This window comes from Mixophyes fleayi, chromosome 1, assembly GCF_038048845.1.
Source record: "Mixophyes fleayi isolate aMixFle1 chromosome 1, aMixFle1.hap1, whole genome shotgun sequence".
Classification (NCBI taxonomy): Eukaryota; Metazoa; Chordata; class Amphibia; order Anura; family Limnodynastidae; genus Mixophyes; species Mixophyes fleayi.
In genome coordinates, this window is record NC_134402.1 from 369559860 (window position 1) to 369577798 (window position 17939).

At 36.2% G+C, this 17939-nt stretch overlaps 1 protein-coding gene across 5 annotated transcripts in view; it reads right to left on the reverse strand.

Annotated features, from left to right (window-relative positions):
* Window positions 1–17939, reverse strand: part of SLC12A2 (solute carrier family 12 member 2) — a 78173-nt gene that overhangs the window by 22662 nt on the left and 37572 nt on the right. For all 5 annotated transcript variants that reach the window (XM_075178817.1, XM_075178826.1, XM_075178834.1 and 2 more), the window contains 15 exons: window positions 17676–17751; window positions 16896–16991; window positions 12838–12977; window positions 11209–11319; window positions 9225–9333; window positions 8308–8435; window positions 8137–8221; window positions 7747–7895; window positions 6126–6233; window positions 5493–5616; window positions 4844–4945; window positions 4012–4167; window positions 2338–2437; window positions 1625–1736; window positions 1289–1429 (listed from right to left, as the gene is read on the reverse strand). In XM_075178817.1, the coding sequence (XP_075034918.1) occupies window positions 1289–1429; window positions 1625–1736; window positions 2338–2437; window positions 4012–4167; window positions 4844–4945; window positions 5493–5616; window positions 6126–6233; window positions 7747–7895; window positions 8137–8221; window positions 8308–8435; window positions 9225–9333; window positions 11209–11319; window positions 12838–12977; window positions 16896–16991; window positions 17676–17751 (1737 nt within the window). The remainder of the gene's footprint in view (window positions 1–1288; window positions 1430–1624; window positions 1737–2337; window positions 2438–4011; window positions 4168–4843; window positions 4946–5492; window positions 5617–6125; window positions 6234–7746; window positions 7896–8136; window positions 8222–8307; window positions 8436–9224; window positions 9334–11208; window positions 11320–12837; window positions 12978–16895; window positions 16992–17675; window positions 17752–17939) is intronic.

Here is a 17939-nt window from a genome sequence, read left to right on the forward strand (position 1 = left end):
TAAGCACACATACCATTCTTGATAAAAAATAAGCATTTAAAACTAAGCCCCTCCATCTTTATCTGGCAATTTCTGCAATAGAACATTATTAGGTTGATGATGTTATAGGATGTTCCTCAGCAGTGACTATGTTCACATTAGGACAGGGGACATTAGTACAGATATAAATATTTATATCAGTTAGCTTTATGCAGACATGTAGAAACGAGTTTAGAAGAAACTATACGGCAAATGTAGAAGTAAAAGTGTGTTTAGTTATATGCCGTCTGTTCAGACAGATGTCAACTTTAAGACAAGTTTTACATGAACTTGTTCACCTTTGGCGGATGCCATACCAGGAGTTGAATATATTTAATTAGAACCCAGAGATTATGAACAGACTATAATAAGCTGAGGAGTCTCTCTTTCCCCTTTTTACTCCGTATCATTTCCATTGATCCACTGGGTGCTAGAATGAGTGGAACCTGAGCGATTAGAATAAAGGTTTTACAAATTATACAAGACTGAAACACACTTGACTCAATTTGCTGAAACATAAGAAAATACAATGTAAACCCAACAGTAGGGCAAAGGGAATATCTCACATGCCTAAAATATGGGGAAGAGGGCTTTGACTGTGTCTCTTTCCAACACAGTGGCAGAAAAAAAAAACCTATTATCTGGCAACTTTTGCCTGCAGCTCTACCAATAAAATGCAGAACTTGGCAACTCTGACTTCAGAAACCTGTTAGTTTAGGGTGGGGATACATTTATCACAAGACAACTAATATGTTTGTGTAGAACATGTACGTAATGAGCTAGTGACAAGTGGGCACATTGCAGGCAGCCATCCTGATGGCTGAACCAATATTCAAACAGTCAATTCACAAGGAACTAGCGGCATTAATATGTCAAAAGACACTACCTTATTACCACATTGATGCCACTAGTTCCTAGGTATCATGAATAAGTGTAAGGCCCATAAAAAGGCTGCCTCCACTTTGTACTTTGTGTCCTCACTACACACACACACACACACACACATAAAAGGTGCTTCCTACCAATTGAAAAAACACACCTAAAAATAAATATACTTTCAATATTGTAATATAATGGTGTTTGGTGGATCTGAAACCCAACTGTGCTGTCAGATAATCTAGAAGCAAAATGATAAAGATGAATTTCACATGGACAACATACAATAAATAGATTTATGAAAAAGTCAGAGACTTGGAAGCACAAAACAAAACAAAAAAAATCTTATGTCCCCTCTCGAAACATTTAGCACAGTTACGGATTAAGATCTTACCTGCATGAGATACTGGGCTCCATCCCGCAAGTCTTCTGCATGGACAGGTGAATAGAAGGCTTTGGTTTTGTTTTTAATAAGCCACCTCTGATATCTAGCCTGGTCTGTAAGCAGTTCTTTCATGGCTTGTCTTCGAGGACCCTATCAAAGAAAGAGAATTTTAAGTCCTTGGAACAACTACCATAACATAACTTGCAAACTTGCAAAATTTTATCAAAGGATGAGAGTAGCAAAATCTTATGCTATATGTGTGCAATGTAGTGATAGAGGCTCTGCAAGTGTTTTTGGAGAAAGGGGGGGGGGGGGGGGTGGGGGAGAGATAAGAGCCCATCTTACCATGTGCACGTGTCCGCAGATCATCAAACCAACATTTTTTGTAAAGGCGTGTACTAGGTGAAGGAGAGCTGGGCGTGAATTTGGTGCACCAATTAAAACAAGACATTGAGGCCTGTTATGAAAAAAAAAAAAAAAAAAATAGAATCAAGGGAGAACAGTTTCAAAATGTGATTTCCCTAAAAAATCCACAGCTCTGTACCATACAACACAAATTTATATATATTTAATAATTGAATATATACAGAAATAAAACCAACACAAAATAAGGCAAAAATAATAGTCTAACTTGTAGCATGAATTTACCCTTGGTGAATACTGTCAAGCAGCAGATAATAAAATAAAGGAACTTTTACGTCTAAATAAAAGGTTTTGGACTGTTACATTTAAACGAATTGCCAAAACCATTGTACAAAACTGTAGTAGTGTAGGGTTGTAAGGAAGTGAACCCTAGTTAAATGGTGAATATTAATTTATCTTCTGATAAGATTTTTTACATACTGGAGAAATACTATCAATTTAGACAATGTAGACTTCCCTCACCCATCATGGGAAAATGAATGGAAATAAGTATGGTAATGAGGCCATAGAAAGACTAGGAGTATCAGTTCCTGTAATATACAACCTAGGGATGTATGTTTCTTTGTGGCATTGCTGGCAGTGGTGGAGGTAGAGAGGTTTCTACTTCCCTTTTGTTTTCATTCATTTTATATTACCTGAAATTTTTCACATGGTCTTCTACACCTGCCAACCGGATGGTGTGCTGTAGAGCATTCAGATAGGTCAAGGCTTGTGTTGAAGACCCCCAATTCACATCTGAAAGATTGCAATGCAAAAAAAAGAAAAAGTAATTGGCCGAGTGTTTATCTTTGTAACGGATATGGTGGTTATGGTCCAGTTATGGTGGTTTCCCATATCGCAAGCTGGCCCTTTCCACACATGCGCCATGACCAAATCAATATGGCTCCATAAAACTGCATTAATTTGGCTGTTTGCCAGTAATTATGAATAGCTACGCAAGAAAGGGCCTTAAATCAGGATTGCACGATGACCCAAACCATGCTATGATTTGGTGGAGGAAAGGTAGGGTTTTAACATTTCACCTCAGCCGATCCAAATGTTATGGTACATTGATCAATTAGGCACATACAATACAACCGTTTATCAAATGTTGCAATAAAAGTCAAGTTTAACTTGGTGATCATTCTGCACTGTGATGTTCCGGAATGGGATAAACACAAAGCTCATTTTTATTTTAAGATTTATATTCATTATTCTAGACAACAACAGAAATTCATAAAGTGAGAGAGGATTTTCTGGTACCATAAACTGAAAGAGGAAAGATCACAGAAGGATTCAGGCAGGAAAAGAACAGGAACTAATGGAACATCCTGTCAGCACCTTGACATTCTACAGTGCCGAGAGGATCCTGACCTCAGAAAATGTGGCTGCCTGATGTTACAATGACAACTGTTAGCAGGTGTCTGCAGCAATATAATGTATTCCATCTGCTTATTCACCTCATGCAGTTATGTCCAAATCAAAGTCTGCATTATCATAAAATTTAGTTAAAAGCAAAAAAAAAATGAGTCAAATATTGAGGTTTATAGAGTCTCCTAAAGCAATTTTTTCTCTTTCCATGACGTTGGTGTTAAGACATCTGTAATCGACCAAACTAACTCCTGTTATATTATGAAATAGTTTCCATTGATATAAATAATGTTTGAATGACTCAAAACAGAAGACGGGTGTGATTTACTACAAATAGCTTCAAGGCTCAACGTGGGACCACTGCGACCGCAAGTTTAAACCCATTGCATTCTTCAGCCTATTATAAATGAGATCCCAACTAATCTTCACACAGGAACGCTCCTCCCAAAATCCTCAGGACAGTAAACTACAGCCACTGCTCAGAAACACTAATTAGTAGACTTTTAGATTCCCTTCTGTAGAAAAATATGGCAATGGTAACTTATTAACTGAAAGATATGTTTAATAAAAAAAAGAAGTGTATTATTTTCGTTTGTATAATGCAGCCCTGATGTTCAAAGTGCCCTGCTATATCCATTGGGATGATGAGGGATTGAATCACAGCAAGGGAGAGAAACCACTAATTTATAGAACACTGGAATGTGGGACTACTTATAGTTCTCTTAGTTTTCAATAGCATTTGAGGATAAAAATAAGGCCATGCTAAAGAATTATTATGAAATAATTGCTGCTTATCTCAATAAAATAATGACAAAACAATTTTCAGTTTTAGAGCCTAAACCCAAAAAACTAGGGTGAAGAAAAAAAAAAAAAAAAACAGAATACATGTTATATGCATACATAGTTTGGATGAAAGGTTTTGAGAACATTATTACAGACAACAGGCATCATAAACCTACCAGGCTTCTTGTATGTAACGTATATATACAGCCCAATGACTATGACGTATGTTAAAAGGGCCGCCCACCAGTTGATAACAAACATGACACCGCAGCAAAGGAGGGCTCCGATGAGAGATACCCACATGTTGTAGTATTTGAAGGCTGGACGCCAACCTGATAGAAAGAAATAAGTGTATAATTAATGAAACCAACACCACAGACCAATATACTTCCACACACATTCACATATCAAGCTACACAGCTACATTGGAATACACTTCACTGTTTTCCATACAATGGAAAGGAAACTGGCTGATATACTGTGGTGTATTTTACAGTGGATACAAAATACACAGTTTGCATCCTGACTAAAAGAAGTTGATGGATGTTGGACTGCATGACAATCTGGTCATTTCATATCAAGTTTACCAAATGAAACTAGTAACCTGGTACTTCTACAGTGGAAATTACCTCTAAAACTATTCAGTTTCTGAAAGTCAAACCAAAATGTTTTTCAAAGATGCACGTAACTGGATTCTTGATTCACTAATACAGTTTGTAAGAATTGTTTAAACAGGGACAAACAAATTAGAAATGTTACCTCATGCAAAAACAAATACGAAACATGCACGCCGACATAAATTAAGATAAAATAAACACAAACATCCATGTAAGATTGTTAGTAATGTAAAAACATTGTCTCACACAGTTACCACAATAAGTATTTCAAGGTGGAAACCTTAAGCGTGACAAAGGTAGAGGCTGAAGGCAGCTTTTACCATTACCATGCAATTTATGTATCCCTCTCTATTAACTGACCACACTGCTCATAGGTGGCAAATATTCTTACCTGGAGACTTGGCAAGAGAAGCGTGGAACACAGAGAAGTTTATTAAGGCATACGATGCCAAGAAGAAGTTGGAAATGATGGGAGCAATCACATTTAGTTCAGCTAGGGAAGTGAATAAGAGAGAGCATTTTAAAGTTATATTTCAAAACCATACTTGTGGTGTATGAATCAAAACATTCCATCTAACCCCCACACCTGGAGCCACTCTGAACTCTATATACCCACAACCAACAGCCATACTGAACAAAACTTATCTCCAAACTTATGTAAAGCCACAATGAATTTCAACTAGCCATCTACTGTAACATAAAACTACATTGCCTAGCTACAGCCATATTACTGAACAACATTTGCCATGTTCATTGGCACAGAATAAAATATAAAGTGCAATGGAATTATATTGCAAAAAATATGTAATATATAGAATTTTTTTATATCGACCTGCTACATGTATATAAAATTAATGCTTACCTAAAATTTAACAAGACTCAAAATAAAATATTCTTGGTTTAAAATCTATGTATATCCGCTTAACTAAATTATTATAGGTTTCTAAAGAATAAATGCTGCCAATGATATGTATTAAAACTGAATGTGTGTGTCTGCTTGGAACGATTAAAAACAAAAAACAACAAAAAAACACACCAACCAATTAATATGAAGCCCAGCGCAATTAAGAATGTAAGAAGATAGCCACGGAGAGGTTCGTTGTTGTTGCCATATCCCTTGGCAAACATCTGAAGACCTGGGTAAATGTTGTCTTTGCACAAGGCCTTGGGGGAAATAAGACATTTATTTTAGAACACTAGATGTGCTGCACGTACGAAGCAAATCATTCAATCTGACAAACTTCTGAGGGCAACGTGTATTTAGTCCGATACAGCATAGATCAGACAGGCTGCATTCATTTTTATTAGCCATGTATATCGATTGATTATACAGTACAGTATAGCATTCTTAAGTATGTATAAATGCTGGGGAAAAAAGTATTGTGGATTCCTTTAAAGGGCAAACATTAAATGTCTATTTCCTGTGATCCATGCAGTATACAGTATGTACTATATTTAGTATGCATACCTTAGCATTGAGAGGAGATATATGAGTCATGGCTGTATGTTTGCTTAAGGAGTGAGATATTGTCAAGAATAAGAAGTGAAATTCCAAAATTTCATCCAATACTACAAAAAACATGAGGCTAAGCACACATGACGTGAAAAAGCACCATGTCTGACAGCAATGACAGCTGAACACATGTTGTGACACCTCTGCATACTGTTCTTACCTGGAACACCTTTGGAGCACTCACTAATGAGGCAAGAGCTGAAGAAAGGGTAGCGGAGAAGATTCCTGCAGTAATAAGTGGTGCAAACCCAGACACCATGCTCATGACCTGCAAAGTTAGAGAACCTCATATTTTAATATATTTGGGTAAAAAAAAATTGCAATTCAAACATATAGACTAGACAAATAACACAATTCATTTAAGGCGGAATGAACTTTAAAAAAAAAAAAACATGTTATATGCTATAGAATAAGGTAAGGAAAATCATCCATAAGTTGATCACTGGATGTGGTCACTTTCTCTGAAAAACTGTTCCACATCCCATGTCAATGACTTTGACCAATAACCTGTCCTTATAACATCAGTGTCTATAACAGCTGGCATTTTTATTACAAGTGGAATTAAATATCAAAAAATTATACAGTTAAAACAAAAAACTAAAAAGGAGACGATTTCTGGTTCTTATACAATGTAAATTAAAAAAAATAAAAACTTATGTAGGCCCGTCTCACTGGAGGCTAAAAAAAGCTGTAGTTCAGTTATTGTAGTCACATCTTGGCTGTTCAGTAGACAGGTGTATCATTTTAGACTATGGTTTCTAAATGCCTGCTCTAGATCTACCACACTCCCCCTGCTGAACTGTGTGTCAGCATGAAAACTGTTTAGCAGTCAGGAGGTGTACAACACCAGAACTTCTAGATTTAGCAAGTATGGCAAACCGCCACGCTAAACACCACAAAATGACACTACTGGCCCCATCCCACTCTCAGGGTTTGGTTCAACTTCATTAATGCATTTCTATCACTTGGGGGCTAAGTCATTAAGGAGAGCAAGGCAGAAAAAAAAAAGTAAATTTTCTCCTGGACAAGCCATGTTGCAATGCAAGGGGTGCAAATTAGTTTATTATTCTGCATGTAAGGAAAATACTGGCTGTTTTTCCATGTAGCACACAAATACTTGATAACATTATTTTTACACTGAAATTTAAAGTTAATCTAGGACATGCCCTACTCAAACTATAAAAATCTGTCCCCATAATTTAAAATGTACCTCCCCTTCTACTGCAACATGGTTTTGCCAAGGCGCAATGTTAATCCTTTTTTTAATTTGCTCTCCCTAATGACTCAGGCCCTTGAAGTTTACGGCACATTAGTTGGGTAGCAGTAATAAGCCGATATTGGCTCATAAATAATAAACAAACAGTTTTCTCAAGAGTCCTTGAACATAGACGCTGATGTAAGAATCAAAAAGCTAGGTCATGCACAAGACAGCAGATCGATATCTTGTCCACTTCTCTTCTACATAAACTACTTTGGCATACAAAGAGGACAATGCGGAGGTCATGGCAGCCTCTGACCCTGTCCACTGTCTTGTAAACACAAGTTACCAGGACATTGTTATTCCTACATATAGGACTGTGGAATGCCATCATCTCTGAAAGCAGCCGCTCTAGAAGTATAAATAATCTTACAGACAGTGGTCTTAGTATAAATTTAGAAATGGCGGTATGAAAAATTTAATTTACTAGTGTTACAATGAAGGCGGAAGGAGAACTGACGGCATGGCATGCCACCGTATACCTTACGTTCCACCACTGCATATGGGATACACACTCTCGTACCTGGAAGTTGTTCATAAGTCCAAATTTACAATCTGGTTTACAGGCAGAAAAGTCATAATCCAGTTTACATGCTGCTTCTGTGCAGTTCATCACTGCAGCTGAAAGCGTGTCATTACTGCTTCCAGATGCATCACGTACAACACATGAACCTGTTGCAGAAAAAAAAAATCTATTAACGTCGCTAGAGGAAAAACTGGGGTAAAATTGACAGGGAAACTAGCAGATTGCCAGAAAAATTCATAAAGTGAAAGTGATAGCAATAACTTCAATAACAGTCTACACGTGGGTTTGCATTCCATTAGCTATGTAAATAATGTACATGTATTTAAAAACATTTCAACAGCATTACAAAAGTTCAGGAAGGTAAACATTGAATTTCTTGCTCCTTACCCACAGATACTGCAACACCCATGTATACTATGGTCGTTATAAGAATGGCCAGTAGAGTTCCTTTGGGAATGGCTTGTTGAGGGTCCTGGAGAATGTAGCATATACAAGTATGAATTAAAAACAACAATGCAAAGTGAATGTATTACACCTGCTCCTATAAACAATACTCACCGCGAGATCACCTGAGATATTTGCTCCTGCTAAAATGCCAGTTGCAGCAGGAAAGAAGATTGCAAAGACAGAAAAGAATGTTTCATCGTCCCGAAAGGCTGGCCCAAAGTTTTCACTGAATATTTCAGCTGTGGTAGAGGAGAAAAAAGTAAGTTGCTTACATAGGGTGGTGTTCATATGTGGGTTGTTATGTCATTACTATACAATAAAGCTTCCATTGTGGAATACAATGAAAATAACCGACTAGACAGCAGTGAACATAGGACGTTTGGACAGACACCCTGTTGGATCCGATCATGAACGAAGAACAGCTATATATGTTCAAGCACTGGCCACACTCATGTATCTGAATGGCCAAAGCTGATAGACTGCTGATGCAAGAACAGAGGGTAGAGAAATACAATCAATATAGACCCGAATTAATATAAGGGATCATTGAGTAAAATTTTAGCATATAACATATTAAAGGGAAACTAAATCCCTCCAAAATTAGATCAAGTATGATATTAAATAAATTGTACTACAGGTCATATTATTGGTTACACCCCATCCAGCTGTCACAAAAAACCCACTGTCTTGTTTTTAAACAATCACTGAATAACTGGTCAGGTGAGTCAAAAAGCTGGGTACACACTAGTATTTTTAGCCGATTATTACAAATAATTTGTTTAGGTTTACCATTAGTTATTCTTATATATTAAAGCCCAATAGTGGGTGTACTTGCTTGTTTAACAGACATCATCATCAACATAACACTATAACTCGATTTAGCCGAGTTGGGACACAGTAGACCTTTTTCATGATAGTATATTTTTAAATTAATTCCATCACATTTGCATATCTGAGCACAAAATATAAAATGATATAAAATAAAAATAAAATAGGTGCATGCACCCAAATCCTCACTGTTTATATACCTTTATATCCAAAGAACCCTTTTGACTTCTTGTCCTCTACAGGAATAACCGTTCCTATAAAAAAGTCAACTATTGCCAATAATAAAATTATCAGCAGCACAATCTGGGCCTGTAAAAACATAACACATATTTAAAGTAAGAATTAGTCTCAACCTAATCGGATGTCATACACATTTATCTATCAGATCTTAGCTTCTCTACGCTTATCTATCTGATCTTAGCCTATATACCAAGATGCCAAGATAGATATGCTAAATAAGCTAAGATAGGCAAAGTAAATAATCTAAGATAGATGAGATAAATTAGACAAGATAGGATAGACAAGATCAAAGATAAGCCAACAAAGATAAGCTAGTAAAGATATACAGACAGATTATTGGTTCCCTTTTTCCCTACAGAAAAAACTTGTGCAAAGATGAACTTTACACACACAGCACTTTAATATCCTTATTTTGTGCTCAACAGAACATAAGTAGAAAACCTATTAACATGTGACCTAATTGGTGATGCACAGAAAGTAAAACCACTAATAGGATTGAAGATTGGGTCAAGGCCTTATACCAGAAAATTGAAATCTTGAGAATCACAATAATATAATTTGTGCCTTTTTGTTTAAAATATAGAACACAAATTACTGTATTTTCTTGGATTTTTTTTTAAAAAACCTGGAAAGAGTTTACCAGCAGAGGAAGAACCTCTGTATAAATGCTTAAGTATTTATAAGAGACAGAGTTTACGAGCTACGTCCACTGTAGGGTGTGCAGCTACACTCTAACTAGAGAAAAAACAATCTAGAAATCAAGCAACAATAATGACAAGTAATCTCTTTCTATTGGATGGCACAGTTAGAGACTATCCCACCTTCTATTATAATTACTCTAGTTTCCGTGCTGCAAAAAAAGTCTTTAATTAGTGCTTCATTTCATACTAAAAGTGACAATGTGGTATTTAATGCACAACTGTACAAAACACACAGGGTTTATTTTGACTTGTTTTGCCATCTGAAGTTAGCCACATTTCTGCACTGCTTAAGAACGTCCAGATAATCAAACAGCTAATGGAGCAGAGCCTGGTGGATCAGCAATAGAATATGAAGGTTTCTTTCCATGAAACGTATATGTCACGAACGCCCGGCCTGTCCCAGATACAGCAATCTGAACAGCTGGCTGTGACTGGCGTCATCTTAGTCACTTAGCAATGAATACATCTTTTCTGCCACCACAAAGGATTTATTATGGTGTCCTTACGTTCACCAAAACCACTTATTAATGTTTCATACTTAAATCACGTACACATGTAGCATGAGTCTCCCTGGGCTTTGTAAGTTAACAAATAATCACTGAGAACACACTATATTAAAATTTATTTAATCTGAAAAATGTTTCCAAGGCTTAGTTACAAAAAAAATGTTTACAACAAGACATACATTAAGTTACAGGTAAGTTTAAGAAAATAAAATAGTAAATAAAACCAGAGTCACTACTTACTAGTTAAGACTTGATGTGTGAGGGAACACAATTGAGAAATATGGGACATTTAGGTCTTGATAGACCTCCTCATGAAAATGCACACGTTACTGTCTAAGGCAGAAGATTTTAAACCTTTTTCCACATAGCTCTCATCCCCCACCTTTGGACCTGTCAATAAGGACAGATTGATCTCCCAAATGTCACAGGGCTTTCGAAGTGAGCTAGGGATGTCCTGAGATCGGAAATGTTCACAGGAACTTGCGTTCTCATCTCTGCTCATTATGCTTGGCTAGATGGTTTACAACTTTGGGGCTACAAACTCCTCAGAAATGCCTCTCTCGCCCTGGTCTGGCTAATTTCAACAGATTATTGACACTTGCATAGGTTCAAACTCATGTCAAAGCACACGTTGAGATTACATTACAAGGTTACAAACAATATACATTTTCATACCTAAATATTAAGGATAAACAACAATACATAATCGTCACAGTATAGTATACAACTCAACTTACTTTTGCTTCCCACTCCATTCCAGCTACTGAGATACCCAGTAGCAAAACAATGGTGATCGCACCTATGATTCGTATGTCATTAATGTCATCTATCATCAGGGCATTGTTTTCCTATGTAAAAAATTAAACAGATTTAGAAATACATAACTCATTTATCAACTTTACATATGCATATTATTTTTCACAGAGCCACAACATAACACAAATTCTCCCCTGTATGGTTCATTAAGTTCATTTAGTGAGGAGAACGAAAACAGAAACATTACATGCATTCAGTATGAACACGCAAGTACTGTTTCAGAAAGAAGACATTGCACTGAACGCTTAGGTATACTGAACAGGCATTTGTAAAACAGTCCTATTTAGGCACATTCCTGGAGCGCAGCCAGTGCATGAAGCCGATGACATCAGAGCACTGAATCTTTATGTAGCAGACTTCCTTTGTGCCTGGCACTTGCCGTGACTCTGAAGAGAGGTGTACAGGAAAACTTGACTAACTTATGCAGGGCATTGGAAAAATGACATTATGGATACCATGCAAGATGAATACACCCTCAAACAATCCTTGAACTTTGAGCCAAAAAAGTAAGGTATTGTTCAGCTTTCTAAATACAATGGCATAGCTGATATTTCATGGCATGTGGAGCGCCTACTTATAAAAGAGTCCTAAGTGTATAAATAGGACACTAATGTACACTCAAAGTAAAACTGAAATTCCCATTAAAAGTCAGCTAACTAGCTGAGGAGCATGCGAGACACAGAGTATTATCTGCTATAGTAAAGAAGTCACACTAATTAAATCAGGTCAAGTCAGGTCTCCCACTAGTGGCTCTCAGGCTATATGGAGGTCTCTAAGGCATTTCTGGGGCTCTTTGCTTCCCTGGAAAAATACAAAACTTCTATTATTAAATGTTATTTTTTTTTTTTAACATCATTTAGTTCTCCACCCAGTAAAAAATGTCTACACAATAAGCCTCAAGTAACTGCCTTAGAAATAAAATAAGCTCTAAGTAATAGTCATAGAAATTACTTAAAAAGATGACAAACTAGTAATAACAAAGTAGCAACAGAACCAAGCAAAGGCCACAGAGGGTCCTGCCCAGGAAGAGAGAAATGTCGCTTTCCATGCGCTGACCTCTGCTGCTGTCATATAAAACTACACTGGACAAATGTTACTACAGGGTCTAAACAAACCATTACACAGGCATTTATTCTGCTTCTACCATAGAAAACCATAGATATGCATATACAAGAGAAAAACACAGCTGGCAAAATACCAACACAATTGAAATCATTTGTTCTGTGCCAAGGACTCTAATCAACTGAAGCCAAAATCAGAGAAATGCACATTAGTTGGTAGCAACTATAAAAAAAGGCAAATCTAAAGACAATATGACGATGTTAACAGATGGAAGTTTTTGGCTAGAGATTCACGATAGATATAGTGCGTGTACATATTGGAAAATGGAAAATATATGTTCCAATTGCTGACTATAAAAAAAATATTTTTAGCCCTTCAATCCTGAAGTAGAATGTATAAACTCAGATTATTTCCATACATTAATATATACTTTAGTAAAAGCAAATGCTCAACACAATTGTTTTTTAAAAGAATAATTTTGTATTTACCTGTAGTAATTGAACAACAGTCTCTGCGAAGCCCACCACATACATAGCCACTGCCACAGCATTGGCAAATGCAAAGATGAGGCCGATTGCACCTCCAAATTCTGGTCCCAAACTGCGAGAAATTAAGTAGTATGCACCTCCTAAACACAGTGAAAAATATTAATGTATGCAAATAGTAACTTGAAGAAAATAGAAAACTGAAATACGACAACACCTGCTGCAAGTATTTGAGTTGTTAAAAAATGAACATTGCTAAGCATTTACTGATGGTTGGCGGACTGCTAGATAACAAATCAACGTCAAGATGCCTTAGCTTTTCATAAACTTAACTTTTGTGCTACTTAATTTCACTGTATGCAATAGATTTCTTGAGTTGAACTAATATTCATGAAAAAGCAACCTACCAATTCACTTGTAGGAACTATGAAATGTACAAATATTACACAATTCACAACATGATGTCACAACATGCAAAAAGAAAATAATTTTCAGTTTACACAACTACCCACATAATATTTAAAAATACATTATATGCAAGTACATACACACAAAAACAAGAACCAATGACGTTTAGAAAAGAAGCAGGATTTTTTAAGCTGCCATGGAAAAGGAGCATGTTTTGACCTCACTAAAATTGGCTTACTCCCACTCTCCCATAGGTTGTAAGGGGCCAAACAGAATGTCTTTCCTTCTGTACTTTTTTAAAATTATTATTATTATTATTATTATTATTTTTTTTTTTGCAACAATGGTACGAGCAAGGCAGGATTGCCTACTCAGGCCGTTACAGCCATTGGGGTATTTTTTCTTATTTTAATTCGACTTCCCTAAAAAAATAAAATCAAAATTTAATGGTTTTGTTTTGGGTGGAGTTTTCCTTCAACTTATTGCGTACCCAGATTGCAAAATAAATATATAACTACATGACCTTCAAACTAATTCTATTTTAAGTAATCAGATAGGATTAAACAACAAAATAAAGTTGGAAAGAAATGTCAAAAGTATTAGTTTTATTTCTGGATTACACACTGTTTACCAACAGGGTCACTAATGTTAGTAAACAGTGTGCAAAACACTGACTGCCACTGAAAGTAGCAGAATGTTCAGCAGGATTCTGATAGTACACAACAAACTAGCTCTCTGTCCCCTTTGTAAGGAACACAATTAACACTAGTGGTCCTAAACTCCCTGTGATGGTGAAATGTCAACGGAGGAGATCAACCACAACAGGGTCAATAGTTTCATGTGAACTTCATCTAAACAAATTCAGTCTATATGCTATGTGTTTCAATAGGTTTTATGTTCAATTTTATTTTTCTCATTTCCTATTAATTTAATTGAGAAGAAACCCATTTAAAGACTGTGAATCATAAAGTAAGAAGGAAACTCTTGTTGAACCTTCAGTAAAAGTTTCCAAATGTTGCGTCAATGGCACACAGGAGACCGCAAGCTTAGTCCATTGAATTTGCATTAATACAATCAGTAAAAGTTACCAATGATAGACAACAAATCACATGTTTAATATAAAAGTCAGCCACGCTCTTCTTTATGAATATGTGCAGCTGACTCATTCTCCTACTCACTAGGACATAAACACCCCACATAAAAGCCTTTCTGGCACCAAGCTCAGTTGATGGAAATAGTGGTTGTCACGTCCACAAACAGCAAATAGGATTATACCAGATCACTGAGAACATGACGGTTGCTATTCATTTAAAGCACGTTCTCCAACAATAAACATATGCGAATACAACGTGTGTGTCGCAATAAAGCAACAAGTGAACGGCACTGGAAATTGTACCTGGCAAACACATTTTGGCCGAATCCTCCCACCAACCCCCTCCCACAAAGCAAACTCCAATTGTATGCGAAACATCTGCCCTTATACAGTTCTTCCCACACACTATGCAAATGTTATACCCAATCCAGATCATTAAAACACTACAAAACATTCACTTATGTCCTGTCATTGCCATGTACTGTCAACCATGTTACTGTTCCCAAAGTTATTTATACTTATTCCATTCTGCTCCCTAGATCATCCAGCCCCAGCAACCTGCTCTGATACCACAACACATCTTTGATGCCGCTCATCTAAATTCAGGGAACGTCTCCTAATGGGGTACTGCTCATACCTGCAGCTGTACCAACAAAATAGTAAAGGTGCAGAAGCTAAATGTACCTGCAGAATCTAATGATCATATAGTATGCTCATTGACTCTCTATCATGGTGCATGGAGCACTCACAAAACAATGGGCATTTATGTAGAATACCAGTTGCTAGCCTACTTTCTTCGTCCATCCTTAATCACCTACTGTCTTGCCATTCGGAAAGGCATGGGATAGAAAGACACCCACACACACACGGAATAGCTAAATTACAAACAAGAATTTTTACAGGATATATTATTTTCCAAAATAAATAAGCACATTTTACTAAAAAGAATAACTACAAACACATGGATCAATCTAATGGGTGCCTCTTAAATCACAATTTCCCCTGGTAGCAAGGGGAATCCTTCCTAATACTGGTGTATCAAATTATATATTAAATATTTGTTTATTGAACACTTTCTCCTCTCCCCTTCTTGGCTTGTGTTTCTCATCGACACAAGCTTTTTTTTTTTTATTAATACAGTTGAGTTCTATATTTATATTCATTGTTGGAATATTTGAAAGGTTTTCACACTTGCTGTGGTCCACTGATATTGCAAATTATAGCATAATGCCTGTTTAGTAATATTAAAAACAAAAAACAGAAATACACACAATACAAAAATTGAATATGTGAAAAAATAAGCAGTCTCTAAAGATAATGCTATATTGCATTTTTAAGGCTAAGTGCTATTGCAAAATGCAGGAAGTTTTAAATGCTGCTGAGGAAAGCTATATACGATGCAAATATATAATGTATGAGCCCATTCTGGCTCCAGCAGGACACTCTGCAAAACATTTGATAGCATTCAAAAGGAAACTGTGCCAAAAGGGGAAATATACAAAACTGCGGGCTGAAACACAAACTTTCACTTTAATAAATCCGATGAGACATTTTCAGATGTGTCACTGAGCTCTTTCTGCACCCCATTATATATCAGTTACCATGAGGCATCTGGCATTCCTGATCTGGTGTGCATTACATGGGTATAATATCCCAGGAACCACCACATGCTACAGAAGCCATAGTAAAGTTTACAGTGTAAAAATGCAATGGTTAATCATCTATCAAGCGGATTACAAACAAAATCATCCATTATAAAACAATATACAGTATGACTAAATTTAATGGATCTGTTCTAGAATTTGAAAGGGAAACGGTCACCTTAATGTTCAAAAAAAAAAATCGCAATATTCCAACGATAGGAAATTTACAAAGTTCTGTTGAGAATAACTATGAATAGTTTGTCCTTTTTGTTTACACATTAGTTTTAGCTTGAATAAAACACGAATTTCATTGTCAGAGGCAAAACAATGTTCAAAAGTTATAGTTTGGTTGAGTCATGCAAGTTATTTAAAATGTATAATGATCATTTTGCCAATATCCCATAGGGACTGTGGATATTATTGTACTTTTTAGAACAGACACATTAATATTTCATATATGTAGACTGACTCATTCCCTCTCCCAAGTGTTTAGAGAAATATAAAATAAAGACTTTGCTTGTGGAAGAAGTATATTTTCCCTTTAAGCATAAAATAATCAGGGTTTTTTTTGTATGCAGTCAAGATTCCAGAAAGTAAATGAATAGGGCCGTCAGCCTCATTTTACAGACAGAATTCTGCAGATGTGTGATAACATAACGGTTGTCTTTTTACAGATCCAACCAGATTGGAAAAAAATAAATCTAGCTATGCAAGTCACTCACATAGGTAACATCAAATAAAAATACTTCCCGTGGATTAAAGCATCTTATTACAGGATAATATTTGTGCACTATAGGTGACTGTGTCAAAAGCAAAAGGACGCAAACGACTATTACATCTACTAATCAACTGAAAGTGACACAGAATAATCTCACTTTTAAAACACAACTATATTAAGCTCTTAATAACATATTTACCTCCTCTAACAAACCCGTTAGTAGCAATGGCCGACGTAGACAGGCCAGTGATAGTTGTCACCACAGTAGCCATTGCAATTACAAGAACACTTAGACCTGTCAAAGGACAAGAATAAAACATATATTGTAGATAAACTTTAAAAGAGGGAGAAACTGAAAGTCAAATATTGTATTTAACCATGTTAACAAGATAATGTGCTGTAAATATGTTGCGCTATCATCATCATCATCTCCAGACCAATAGTAAGTCTGAAAACAGTACATTTAACCACAATCTGAAGGAGTGATCACCAGTTCATTGCAGTAGCAGGTTTATAATCAAAATCATTCCTACTGGAATGTTAATCTCACATTGTCATGTAAGAGATGAAAAAGGGATTCATATTTTGTTTAGTTTTCAGCAATGGGAAATATTAATTAGGTTTCAGATTTATTAGGAATCAACAAAAAGCAGACCCAGTGATCAGGCAGCTCACATTATGTAAGTATCTGTCATAGCACTAAGCTGTTCTCCTAGCTCCAAGAAATACATCAAAGCCTGCGTTTTGGCACTTGTGTGGAAATTACTTTTACATTACTTAGGCTTGTCTGGAATTTCAGAAGTAGGTTATATTTTAGGTTGCGTATCTGATGTGGTAACATTAAGTTCCACTCATGCAATTTACGCTCATGCTGTGACATGTTTTTGTTTCTTATTAACAAAAAGTTATTCCCTATAAACCAGGAACCTCACCCTTACACAGTAGACAGATAAAAAGAGACTGCAAGAGAAAGATTTACCAATTCCAGCCTGGCCGACAATCCACGACAACCTGATGAATAGCATCACACCCCATATATTTAACATGCATCGTACCTAGGATTGAAACAGAAGAACCAGTTATTAAACAAAGGCATCTTATCTCATAGGAACACACAACAAGATCATAGACCATGTTTCTTTCACGGTTATTTTCTATCATGTTTCCCAACTTCCTGTGGATAACAGAGTAAACATGGCCTCTTTGATATTGGTATAAAATGTAAAAAGTGCAGTTGTGTACT